Below are 12,338 nucleotides of genomic sequence, written 5' to 3'. Positions count from 1 at the left end.
AAATGTTCCGCCTTTTGTAAACTCACTTGGTTCTATGCTCTCCCATTCCAAAAACTGTAGTCCCGTGTAGATCTAAAGTCACATTTTGATAAAAAGAAAAAAAACAGCTGACTAAGATTCAAATTGAATTAGGATACATGTGTGTTGAGATAACAAGATATAGAAACAATGGTGATTAATGTTATTTGAACATTGTATCCGTTTTAAAAGCCTAAACATACCTTCAGAAGAAATATTTTTGCTTGATCTCGACGTGATTTGAACACGCAACCTCCTGATCTGGAGTCAGGCGCGCTACCCTTGCGCCATGATGTAATTACTATCGTTATATTTTGGGAACTACGGTGTCTTTTATAAAGGAATAGATTCTGATGGTAAGATTGATTATCACACGAACACATTTAGTCTTTTGAAAGAGTCAGCCAGATTAGTCAGGTTATTTTTTTATATTTCCTTGGATCTTTTGATCGCCACAAGCCTTGATTTCCGTAATGAAAGCTAACAAGCTTAGGCATGATAGTCGGCTACAATAGATGGGTTGTCGTCGTGCAATTTGTATCAAGAAGTATACGTGAGGGGCAAGCATCGATGGTTCAGTGGTAGAATGCTCGCCTGCCACGCGGGCGGCCCGGGTTCGATTCCCGGTCGATGCATTTTAATCACCATTGCCCAAGACAGATTGGTAGAATCTACTCTATTGAGTTTAGTTTGCTGATATTCTTGCGCAGTACGTATAAGGACGGTACTTAGTGGTTAGTGGTGGTTGAAGCAATCTCTTTAAGCGGACTCTTTTTTGTTTGCCAGATTGGTTTAGATTACTTAATCTTCCTTTGATCATACCAATTGGCGAATAAACCATTTGTAGGACAGAGAGGTACAAGTTATATCCATCGCCAGACTCTGTGTTTGTATCGTGGAAACCCAAGATAGTTATCGGTTCAAACTCGTCGTGTTCCAACTGCTGTGGTAATCGACATTCAGACGCAAATGTTCCGCCTTTTGTAAACTCACTTGGTTCTATGCTCTCCCATTCCAAAAACTGTAGTCCCGTGTAGATCTAAAGTCACATTTTGATAAAAAGAAAAAAAACAGCTGACTAAGATTCAAATTGAATTAGGATACATGTGTGTTGAGATAACAAGATATAGAAACAATGGTGATTAATGTTATTTGAACATTGTATCCGTTTTAAAAGCCTAAACATACCTTCAGAAGAAATATTTTTGCTTGATCTCGACGTGATTTGAACACGCAACCTCCTGATCTGGAGTCAGGCGCGCTACCCTTGCGCCACGATGTAATTACTATCGTTATATTTTGGGAACTACGGTGTCTTTTATAAAGGAATAGATTCTGATGGTAAGATTGATTATCACACGAACACATTTAGTCTTTTGAAAGAGTCAGTCAGATTAGTCAGGTTATTTTTTTATATTTCCTTGGATCTTTTGATCGCCACAAGCCTTGATTTCCGTAATGAAAGCTAACAAGCTTAGGCATGATAGTCGGCTACAATAGATGGGTTGTCGTCGTGCAATTTGTATCAAGAAGTATACGTGAGGGGCAAGCATCGATGGTTCAGTGGTAGAATGCTCGCCTGCCACGCGGGCGGCCCGGGTTCGATTCCCGGTCGATGCATTTTAATCACCATTGCCCAAGACAGATTGGTAGAATCTACTCTATTGAGTTTAGTTTGCTGATATTCTTGCGCAGTACGTATAAGGACGGTACTTAGTGGTTAGTGGTGGTTGAAGCAATCTCTTTAAGCGGACTCTTTTTTGTTTGCCAGATTGGTTTAGATTACTTAATCTTCCTTTGATCATACCAATTGGCGAATAAACCATTTGTAGGACAGAGAGGTACAAGTTATATCCATCGCCAGACTCTGTGTTTGTATCGTGGAAACCCAAGATAGTTATCGGTTCAAACTCGTCGTGTTCCAACTGCTGTGGTAATCGACATTCAGACGCAAATGTTCCCCCTTTTGTAAACTCACTTGGTTCTATGCTCTCCCATTCCAAAAACTGTAGTCCCGTGTAGATCTAAAGTCACATTTTGATAAAAAGAAAAAAAAACAGCTGACTAAGATTCAAATTGAATTAGGATACATGTGTGTTGAGATAACAAGATATAGAAACAATGGTGATTAATGTTATTTGAACATTGTATCCGTTTTAAAAGCCTAAACATACCTTCAGAAGAAATATTTTTGCTTGATCTCGACGTGATTTGAACACGCAACCTCCTGATCTGGAGTCAGGCGCGCTACCGTTGCGCCACGAAATCTTGATTTTCGATGTAATTACTATTATATCGATTTATATTTTGGGAACTACGGTGTCTTTTATAAAGGAATAGATTCTGATGGTAAGATTGATTATCACACGAACACATTTAGTCTTTTGAAAGAGTCAGTCAGATTAGTCAGGTTATTTTTTTATATTTCCTTGGATCTTTTGATCGCCACAAGCCTTGATTTCCGTAATGAAAGCTAACAAGCTTAGGCATGATAGTCGGCTACAATAGATGGGTTGTCGTCGTGCAATTTGTATCAAGAAGTATACGTGAGGGGCAAGCATCGATGGTTCAGTGGTAGAATGCTCGCCTGCCACGCGGGCGGCCCGGGTTCGATTCCCGGTCGATGCATTTTAATCACCATTGCCCAAGACAGATTGGTAGAATCTACTCTATTGAGTTTAGTTTGCTGATATTCTTGCGCAGTACGTATAAGGACGGTACTTAGTGGTTAGTGGTGGTTGAAGCAATCTCTTTAAGTGGACTCTTTTTTGTTTGCCAGATTGGTTTAGATTACTTAATCTTCCTTTGATCATACCAATTGGCGAATAAACCATTTGTAGGACAGAGAGGTACAAGTTATATCCATCGCCAGACTCTGTGTTTGTATCGTGGAAACCCAAGATAGTTATCGGTTCAAACTCGTCGTGTTCCAACTGCTGTGGTAATCGACATTCAGACGCAAATGTTCCCCCTTTTGTAAACTCACTTGGTTCTATGCTCTCCCATTCCAAAAACTGTAGTCCCGTGTAGATCTAAAGTCACATTTTGATAAAAAGAAAAAAAAACAGCTGACTAAGATTCAAATTGAATTAGGATACATGTGTGTTGAGATAACAAGATATAGAAACAATGGTGATTAATGTTATTTGAACATTGTATCCGTTTTAAAAGCCTAAACATACCTTCAGAAGAAATATTTTTGCTTGATCTCGACGTGATTTGAACACGCAACCTCCTGATCTGGAGTCAGGCGCGCTACCGTTGCGCCACGAAATCTTGATTTTCGATGTAATTACTATCGTTATATTTTGGGAACTACGGTGTCTTTTATAAAGGAATAGATTCTGATGGTAAGATTGATTATCACACGAACACATTTAGTCTTTTGAAAGAGTCAGTCAGATTAGTCAGGTTATTTTTTTATATTTCCTTGGATCTTTTGATCGCCACAAGCCTTGATTTCCGTAATGAAAGCTAACAAGCTTAGGCATGATAGTCGGCTACAATAGATGGGTTGTCGTCGTGCAATTTGTATCAAGAAGTATACGTGAGGGGCAAGTATCGATGGTTCAGTGGTAGAATGCTCGCCTGCCACGCGGGCGGCCCGGGTTCGATTCCCGGTCGATGCATTTTAATCACCATTGCCCAAGACAGATTGGTAGAATCTACTCTATTGAGTTTAGTTTGCTGATATTCTTGCGCAGTACGTATAAGGACGGTACTTAGTGGTTAGTGGTGGTTGAAGCAATCTCTTTAAGCGGACTCTTTTTTGTTTGCCAGATTGGTTTAGATTACTTAATCTTCCTTTGATCATACCAATTGGCGAATAAACCATTTGTAGGACAGAGAGGTACAAGTTATATCCATCGCCAGACTCTGTGTTTGTATCGTGGAAACCCAAGATAGTTATCGGTTCAAACTCGTCGTGTTCCAACTGCTGTGGTAATCGACATTCAGACGCAAATGTTCCCCCTTTTGTAAACTCACTTGGTTCTATGCTCTCCCATTCCAAAAACTGTAGTCCCGTGTAGATCTAAAGTCACATTTTGATAAAAAGAAAAAAAAACAGCTGACTAAGATTCAAATTGAATTAGGATACATGTGTGTTGAGATAACAAGATATAGAAACAATGGTGATTAATGTTATTTGAACATTGTATCCGTTTTAAAAGCCTAAACATACCTTCAGAAGAAATATTTTTGCTTGATCTCGACGTGATTTGAACACGCAACCTCCTGATCTGCAGTCAGGCGCGCTACCGTTGCGCCACGAAATCTTGATTTTCGATGTATGTTTCAGCGAGAGAGTGAGACGGTCGAAGAGGGAGGCGTAGGCCTATCGATTGCTTCTCAGATAATCACGGGTTTATTCGTCAATAAATTGGACAGAGCACAAATTGCCTAAATTAAGACAGAATTAGCAAATACAGACTACAATTGAAATAAAACCTAGCTCTCACCTAGCATCCACAATTAGGAGCCGGTCAATAAGGCAATCGTAGACACAAATGACACGAAATCAAATCTAGGGCCTGATCCAGCTTAATCTATGTACACGAGAATAATGTTAGCTAATGGAACACATAAAAATATATACACAAATTTACCTCAGAGAATCAGATAAGAAATAGGGAGTCACAAGATGAGAATTCCCATCAATAAAGCACAGTAAGAAACGAGTTATCAGTGGCTATACACGCCATGAAAATGAACAATGGCGACTTTCTGTTTCGGCCAAGACACTTAATTGAGACATCAGCTGTTTTCTACTGCACGACAAGTGGCCCACCTGGCGGCTTACTTAAATTAATCGATACTTCAGAAAAAATAAGATGGGGACATGAATTAAAATATACATTTAAATTAAGCCTTCTTTTTCTCTGGAACATTCTCCCCCGAGGCCGACGGAAGGACGGCCGAGTAAGGTTCCAGTAGAACTAGACGATGGATTGGTCTCAAATATTCTCCGCAGTCCGTTTTCACCTTTACGACTCGAACAAAGCCGTCGGAACCGGGATAAACTTCGATGATTCGGCCCGTCTTCCACTGATTTGGCAGCAAATTGTTGTCCGATAGCATGATCGAATCTCCAACTTCAAAATTTCTTTCTTCCGCGACCCACTTCCTTCTTGGAACCAGCGTCGGGAGGAAAATCTTGGTCCACAGGTCCCAAAATAAATTGGCCATCTTCTTCACGTAACGAATATGGTCGCGGGGCAGAGCGCGACGGATGTCTCCGGCCGGAAGATCCGACGTTGGTGGCAGATTCAAGAAATCCTTTGGTGTGATCGGTCTGAAGTCTTCTGGGTCGTTGCTGGCCAGCGTCAGAGGTCTCCCGTTCAGCATGCCCGCCACTTCCTTCAGTAGCGTTCTGAGCATTTCGTCCGTCGGGTAGCGCAATCCGGCTTTTTCCGTATCCAGCGCCCGGTAGAGCGCCCTCTTTGTTGATTTGACCATTGATTCGTGTGATCCGCCGAAATGCGGAGCACTAGGTGGCTGGAATTTCCAGATGATTGAGCGCTCTCGCGCAAACTCCTTCAACTTTTCGTCCTTTTGCAACTCACGAAATGCTGTGGCCAGCTCCTTCTCAGCTCCCACAAAGTTTGTCCCGTTATCACAGAAGATTTCAGTTGGCTTCGTGAATTCTCCGATGAAACGCCGTAGACCGTAGAGAAAATCTGGTGTTGACATTGACTGCACCATTTCTACATAAACATTGCGGGTGACGAGACAGGTGATTAACAGGCCATACCGTTTGATTACTCGGTTCCTGTAAGCTGACGTTTCGATCGGTCCGAAATAATCCAGAGCTATGTGCGTGAATGGTGCCGTGTAAGAATCGAGACGAGCAGATGGCAAATCACCCATCTTTTGCGTGGCGAGTTTGGCACGCGATTTCACACAGACGGCACAGTTGAAGCGGATCTTCTTTGCCAGCTCTCGTCCTTGCAGGATCCAAAAATGTTGCCGAATTTTGGCATGGAGAAAGTCAGTGCCTGCGTGATGCGACTCTTGATGCACTGCTGTCACTATCTTTTCTGCAAGTGGGTGCTTTCCGGGCAGAATTGGAGGGTGTAGAATCTCATATGGTAGCTTTGCGCGGTGGATCCGTCCACCCAGTCGGAGAATTCCATTTTTGTCTAAGAAAGGAGTTAATTGAATGAGGCTTGACTTCTTTGAGATTTGCTTGCCCTTTGACAATAAACTGATTTCTTCACGGAATCCTTCCTTTTGGCACTTTAAAATAATCTCCTTGGCATCTCCTTCCACCTTCAGGAATGTTGAGATGTTCTTCGAATCGATGATCACCTTTGTCCAATCTTGAAGAGGGGGCTCAGAAATTGCGTGGTGGATGTGGGCAGTTCTTTTCTCTGCTGCTACTGCCACCCAAGGCAAATCCTTCGGCCATTGCTCCATTGGTAAGGCGATGAAAGATGGTCCTTCCAGCCATCTCGGTGGGATTGGCTCTCCGTCTGTCAATAGGGACCGCGTCGCAGCATCTGCTATGTTCATTTTCCCGGGAATGAAGCGCCACTCGTTAGCGTTGGTGAGAGATTGAATCTCTCCGATTCTGTGGCTGACGAACGGCATGTAATGTGAAGCGACGGCTCGTATCCAGTTCCTGGTAGTACTGGAATCAGTGAAGAAAATCCTGTTGAGTCCAGAGATTTGTAGCGCGTCTGCAACGTATGTGGCCAGTCGAGCGCCTAGCACTGCTGCGTTCAGCTCCAATTTTGGAATCGACTGTGTCTGCCGAGGGGCCAATTTGGTTTTGGCCATCACCAATCTGCATATTGATGTGCCATCTTGGTAGACACTGCGTAGATATACGGCTGCTGCATAGGCCTCTTCAGATGCATCTCCAAAGGTTAGAAGATCGCTCTGGATGATTTTTTCTTTGTCCGGCTGCAAATTTCGTGGCATCGAAAGGTCGTTGAGTCTCTCCAGCGTCTTGAACCAGGTTTGCCACCACTCCTTGTCGTCACCGCTGATGGCTTCGTTCCAGTTTAGTCCTCTGGTACCTAGCTCACGCAATTTAATTTTTGCTTTTATCAGCGCTGGTGCTGCTCGTCCTAGGGGGTCGTAGATACTCGCCACCTTGCTCAGCAATCCAGCGCGCGTCCATTTAAGATCTTCGACTCCAGTCACTCGGTACGTCATCTTGTCTGTCGTTGGCTCGTAGAAGGCTCCTAGTAGCTTTTCGACGTCATCCGACGTTAAATCATGATGTGCTGCTGCTACTGCCTGCTCTGGTTGCAACGCTTTGATGAATTCCGGGGAGTTAGAGATCCAATTTGTTAGATGAAAATCTCCTTCTGCAAGTCCATCGCGGAAAAGTTTCGCCTTCATAATTGCTTGTTCTTCATTGTCGACTGCTTTCAATAGGTCATCCATGTACATATTCTTCTCTACTGCTTCCATACATTCTTCTCTCCCTCTAGTGGCATCTGAAGCGGCTCTGTGGATGGTTTTTAGGGCGAGAAATGGGGCACAGTTAGATCCAAATGGCAAGCGATCCATTTGGTACGTAATGATGACGTCAGAATCTTTCTCTTGCCAGAGAAAACGATGAAAGCGGGCATCTTGTGGTCGAAGTCGAATCCTGCTGTACATGGCGGTCACGTCTGCTGCAAAGGCAATCTCCCCCAGCTGGAATCGAATGAGGACCTTGGCTAAGTCGTTCTGCAATTTTCGACCCTGTCGCATTCCGTCGTTGAGGCATTTCTTCTTCCATTTGGCAGCGGCATCGAAGACGACTCGAAGCTTCTTCTTCTTCTTACCATACACTTTCTTGTAGACACCGTGATGCGGCAAGTAGTACTGGTTGTTCGAGTATAAATCTTCCTCTTTTACTCTCGATGCATAGCCTTCGTCGACGTATTTCTTGATCGCGGCTCTGTAATCAGCCTCGAAATCTGGATCTCTCTTGAATCGTTCCTTCAGGTCTTGCCAACGATGCTCCGCCAGCGTCCTGTTATTTTCAAATGTCGGCTCTCCTTCGAGCCACGTGAGTGGGGTTTCATACCCAATGTCTAGTTTCTTCAGGCCTTCATCCACGATCTTTTCGGCGATTATGTCTGATTCTGAGAGGCCGTTTCCTTTGAATTCAGTACCGAAATTTTCGGTTGTACAAAATTTCTGGAACTCTTCATCGAGCGAGGACTCGGATGCTGTTGAGATGTGATGGATGTGGGCCGTTGTCATCGGACCGATGTCACTCCCAAGCAGGCCACGGACGACCCAACCGAGTCTAGTGCGAGATGCGAAAGGTTCGTGTTCGCCTCCAACGCGCGATTCCAATACTGCAAGTAGACTTGAGTGATCGAGTCCCACCAAGACGTCGATTTTTCCGCCACTCTCTTGCACTGGGACGTCAGCTAAATGTGGCCATCGATTTTTCAATTTTCTCCAGTCGATTACCGGAGTCGGCCTAGATATCTGCGGGATCGTAGTTCCTTTTATGACGGCTTCCTTCCCGTCCGGTAAAAGAAATCGAACTGGGGCCTTCTGCGATTTGTAGCATTCGGCGCCGGTAACTCCTACAAGATCTAGAGTAGTACCTTTCCCGATGATCTTAAGCCGTTGAAGAAAATCCTCTCGAAACAACGTCGTGTCGCTGCCCTCGTCTATCAGCACCGATACTGGGATGAGCTGGCCTTCGGCTGTGTAAGCTTCCATCCGGATAACGCCTAGCGCCACCTTGACGCGATCCACCTGGGCTGAGAGTGATGTGTGATGGCTGCTACCTTTGTCGTGCTTCTCTTTGGCATCATGAAGCAATGGGTGATGAATAAAAGGGCATCCGCTGAATCCACAACCTTTTCCGAATTTGCAATCGGCTGCAGAGTGTCTCGTCCCGAAACATTTCATGCATAAGCGGCGCTTGACGCAAAATCGTACCTTCTCTTTCGTAGGCATTTCTTTGAATGTTGGGCAAGCCATCAACCGGTGCTCCCCCTCACAACAAAAGCAGCGACTCTTCGGTTTGTCGGTAGTGCAGGGCTCCAAGCTAACGTGATTGGCGCGTCCTGATGTTGGCAATTGTTGGCGACGAGGAAACTTGTTTTCACCAGACGGCAAAATTTGCTCCGCTGCCAGACTGTAAGCATTTTGGTATGCTGCAGCTCTCTCGCACATCCACTCTCCAAATTCCTTCAGAGGGCGCCGTTCTAATCCAGTACGTCGTCCGGAATTCCATTCGAGTCGATCCGCCGGATGCAATTTACGGCTCAGTCGTTCAATGAGGTCGGCATTAAATTTCTCCCCAATTCGGGTTAAATCAAAGAAGATGGTTCGAGCTCTTTCGGCAAAGCGACGGAATGATGAGTTTTCTCTGCCCAGCTCCATACGGTCGAGTTCACCGAGTAGTGCTATACGCATTACGTCGCGACGTCCAGCCGACTGCTTCAGTCGGAATAAAGCGGCCTTATAAGCAGATTCTCCTCCGCCAAGGCCCTGCACGATTTCGAATTGATCTCCCCGTAGTCGGCTCTTCAAGACAGCAAGCTTTTCTCCAGGTGCGATTCGTTGATCATGAACCATCGAACGTAGCAAATCCGACCACCAAAACCAATCGGTTGCCCTTCCAGAGTAGATGGGAAGCTCCCCGCGTGCTGCCGATTTGCTAGAATATGACCAATTGGCTTCTTCTAGGCCGTTGCAGTACCGGTCGATCCAGTCGTCTGGTGCTTCTTCATCTCCATCCTCTTTGGTCGGTTCGTGAGTAGAACGGCGGTGCCAATCGTCGAACGCTCCGTCTCCCCAACCGTGGAATGGGTTGCTGATGATGGTTGGTGCTGAACCGCGTCGCATGGCAGCATCGGATAGTTTGCTTGCTTCCTTATTTGCCAAATCAGCTTTCTTATTTACTTCTTCGAGTCGTTTTTTCAGCTGGGCAGCTTCCTGTTGGGCCTCCGCTGCTCTTTTCTGCGCTTCAGCAAGCAATTTCTCCGACTGAGTCACTTCATTTTTGTCGGGTGCAGAGGGGCCACGAGGAAACTTGTTCTCACCAGACGGCAAAATTTTCTCCGCTGCCAGGCTATAAGCATTTTGATATGCTGCAGCTCTCTTGCACATCCACTCTCCAACTGTCGAGGCAGAGGGGTGAGTCACCAGTGGTACGCCTTTGATTGACTGCATGCAGGACCCGACAGAAGATTCGTCATCAGCTCTTAGAGTGACATAAGCGTCAACGTCTTCTTTCTTCGACTCGATAAGTGTGAACAGATCGATTTGAATTTGAGCTTGCTTCGCGAATTCATCGGCGTCGGACGGGTCTACCACCAATAAATTGAGTCTTTCGACAGTGGCCAACATGTCGTCGAGTTTGTTGAGTAGGCCTAGACAGGCTCTTCTTGATCCTCTTTCCTTGATGAGCTTGCCAATATAGCTACATGTCATCTGGATCTGCATACGTGTGGCATCACGTTCAAACGCCTCAGGTTGAGGAACTCGTGAAATGTTCTTGACTTGCTGAGTGGGATCAGCAGGGGGTGTCGATTCATCTTCACCATTTGCTGGTACTGTTCGAGAACGAAGTCTGGACGCAACCGTGTTGTCGTTTTGAGAAGCCGTGGCTGCCTTTGACTTCCTGCCTCTTGCCATTTCAATTCTCCAAACTTGCAGGCCAAGAAAGTCCTGCTACGATCACCAATGTTTCAGCGAGAGAGTGAGACGGTCGAAGAGGGAGGCGTAGGCCTATCGATTGCTTCTCAGATAATCACGGGTTTATTCGTCAATAAATTGGACAGAGCACAAATTGCCTAAATTAAGACAGAATTAGCAAATACAGACTACAATTGAAATAAAACCTAGCTCTCACCTAGCATCCACAATTAGGAGCCGGTCAATAAGGCAATCGTAGACACAAATGACACGAAATCAAATCTAGGGCCTGATCCAGCTTAATCTATGTACACGAGAATAATGTTAGCTAATGGAACACATAAAAATATATACACAAATTTACCTCAGAGAATCAGATAAGAAATAGGGAGTCACAAGATGAGAATTCCCATCAATAAAGCACAGTAAGAAACGAGTTATCAGTGGCTATACACGCCATGAAAATGAACAATGGCGACTTTCTGTTTCGGCCAAGACACTTAATTGAGACATCAGCTGTTTTCTACTGCACGACAAGTGGCCCACCTGGCGGCTTACTTAAATTAATCGATACTTCAGAAAAAATAAGATGGGGACATGAATTAAAATATACATTTAAATTAAGCCTTCTTTTTCTCTGGAACAATGTAATTACTATCGTTATATTTTGGGAACTACGGTGTCTTTTATAAAGGAATAGATTCTGATGGTAAGATTGATTATCACACGAACACATTTAGTCTTTTGAAAGAGTCAGTCAGATTAGTCAGGTTATTTTTTTATATTTCCTTGGATCTTTTGATCGCCACAAGCCTTGATTTCCGTAATGAAAGCTAACAAGCTTAGGCATGATAGTCGGCTACAATAGATGGGTTGTCGTCGTGCAATTTGTATCAAGAAGTATACGTGAGGGGCAAGCATCGATGGTTCAGTGGTAGAATGCTCGCCTGCCACGCGGGCGGCCCGGGTTCGATTCCCGGTCGATGCATTTTAATCACCATTGCCCAAGACAGATTGGTAGAATCTACTCTATTGAGTTTAGTTTGCTGATATTCTTGCGCAGTACGTATAAGGACGGTACTTAGTGGTTAGTGGTGGTTGAAGCAATCTCTTTAAGCGGACTCTTTTTTGTTTGCCAGATTGGTTTAGATTACTTAATCTTCCTTTGATCATACCAATTGGCGAATAAACCATTTGTAGGACAGAGAGGTACAAGTTATATCCATCGCCAGACTCTGTGTTTGTATCGTGGAAACCCAAGATAGTTATCGGTTCAAACTCGTCGTGTTCCAACTGCTGTGGTAATCGACATTCAGACGCAAATGTTCCCCCTTTTGTAAACTCACTTGGTTCTGTGCTCTCCCATTCCAAAAACTGTAGTCCCGTGTAGATCTAAAGTCACATTTTGATAAAAAGAAAAAAAGAAACAGCTGACTAAGATTCAAATTGAATTAGGATACATGTGTGTTGAGATAACAAGATATAGAAACAATGGTGATTAATGTTATTTGAACATTGTATCCGTTTTAAAAGCCTAAACATACCTTCAGAAGAAATATTTTTGCTTGATCTCGACGTGATTTGAACACGCAACCTCCTGATCTGGAGTCAGGCGCGCTACCGTTGCGCCACGAAATCTTGATTTTCGATGTAATTACTATCGTTATATTTTGGGAACTACGGTTTCTTTTATAAAGGAATAGATTCTGATGGTA

General features: G+C 44.3%; 2 protein-coding genes, 1 long non-coding RNA gene and 10 other non-coding genes across 13 annotated transcripts; 5 read left to right on the top strand and 8 right to left on the bottom strand.

Moving 5' to 3' along the window:
• The first annotated feature begins 582 nt into the window (after positions 1–582).
• Trnag-gcc lies at positions 583–653 on the top strand. Its single transcript has one exon. It is a non-coding gene; the product is annotated as a tRNA-Gly (tRNA).
• Positions 654–1,228: 575 nt separating this feature from the next.
• Positions 1,229–1,303, bottom strand: Trnaw-cca. Its single transcript has one exon. It is a non-coding gene; the product is annotated as a tRNA-Trp (tRNA).
• Positions 1,304–1,567: 264 nt separating this feature from the next.
• Positions 1,568–1,638, top strand: Trnag-gcc. Its single transcript has one exon. It is a non-coding gene; the product is annotated as a tRNA-Gly (tRNA).
• Positions 1,639–2,214: 576 nt separating this feature from the next.
• Trnaw-cca lies at positions 2,215–2,286 on the bottom strand. The gene has a single exon. It is a non-coding gene; the product is annotated as a tRNA-Trp (tRNA).
• Positions 2,287–2,575: 289 nt separating this feature from the next.
• Positions 2,576–2,646, top strand: Trnag-gcc. Its single transcript has one exon. It is a non-coding gene; the product is annotated as a tRNA-Gly (tRNA).
• Positions 2,647–3,222: 576 nt separating this feature from the next.
• Trnaw-cca lies at positions 3,223–3,294 on the bottom strand. Its single transcript has one exon. It is a non-coding gene; the product is annotated as a tRNA-Trp (tRNA).
• A 282-nt stretch (positions 3,295–3,576) lies between these two features.
• Positions 3,577–3,647, top strand: Trnag-gcc. The gene has a single exon. It is a non-coding gene; the product is annotated as a tRNA-Gly (tRNA).
• A 576-nt stretch (positions 3,648–4,223) lies between these two features.
• On the bottom strand, positions 4,224–4,295 carry Trnac-gca. Its single transcript has one exon. It is a non-coding gene; the product is annotated as a tRNA-Cys (tRNA).
• Positions 4,296–4,310: 15 nt separating this feature from the next.
• LOC124336778 lies at positions 4,311–6,470 on the bottom strand. Its single transcript, XM_046790569.1, has 3 exons — positions 4,626–6,470; positions 4,479–4,565; positions 4,311–4,419 (listed from the first exon to the last, which is right to left on the bottom strand). Exon 1 carries the CDS (start codon positions 6,433–6,435, stop codon positions 4,882–4,884), a length of 1,554 nt encoding a protein of 517 aa, XP_046646525.1. The 5' UTR covers positions 6,436–6,470; the 3' UTR covers positions 4,311–4,419; positions 4,479–4,565; positions 4,626–4,881.
• A 57-nt stretch (positions 6,471–6,527) lies between these two features.
• On the bottom strand, positions 6,528–10,623 carry LOC124337653. The gene is made up of 2 exons (XM_046791696.1): positions 6,822–10,623; positions 6,528–6,670 (listed from the first exon to the last, which is right to left on the bottom strand). The coding sequence occupies exons 1-2, from the start codon at positions 10,621–10,623 to the stop codon at positions 6,528–6,530; spliced, it is 3,945 nt and encodes a 1,314-aa protein (XP_046647652.1).
• A 49-nt stretch (positions 10,624–10,672) lies between these two features.
• Positions 10,673–11,223, bottom strand: LOC124336634. The gene is made up of 3 exons (XR_006917138.1): positions 10,988–11,223; positions 10,841–10,927; positions 10,673–10,781 (listed from the first exon to the last, which is right to left on the bottom strand). It is a non-coding gene; the product is annotated as an uncharacterized LOC124336634 (long non-coding RNA).
• A 317-nt stretch (positions 11,224–11,540) lies between these two features.
• Trnag-gcc lies at positions 11,541–11,611 on the top strand. Its single transcript has one exon. It is a non-coding gene; the product is annotated as a tRNA-Gly (tRNA).
• Positions 11,612–12,189: 578 nt separating this feature from the next.
• Positions 12,190–12,261, bottom strand: Trnaw-cca. Its single transcript has one exon. It is a non-coding gene; the product is annotated as a tRNA-Trp (tRNA).
• Between the last annotated feature and the right edge of the window lie 77 nt (positions 12,262–12,338).

The sequence above is a fragment of the Daphnia pulicaria genome, chromosome 4, assembly GCF_021234035.1.
Source record: "Daphnia pulicaria isolate SC F1-1A chromosome 4, SC_F0-13Bv2, whole genome shotgun sequence".
Classification (NCBI taxonomy): domain Eukaryota; kingdom Metazoa; phylum Arthropoda; class Branchiopoda; order Diplostraca; family Daphniidae; genus Daphnia; species Daphnia pulicaria.
The sequence above is the reverse complement of the archived record's forward strand: the minus strand, read 5'-3'. Positions and strand labels throughout refer to the sequence as shown.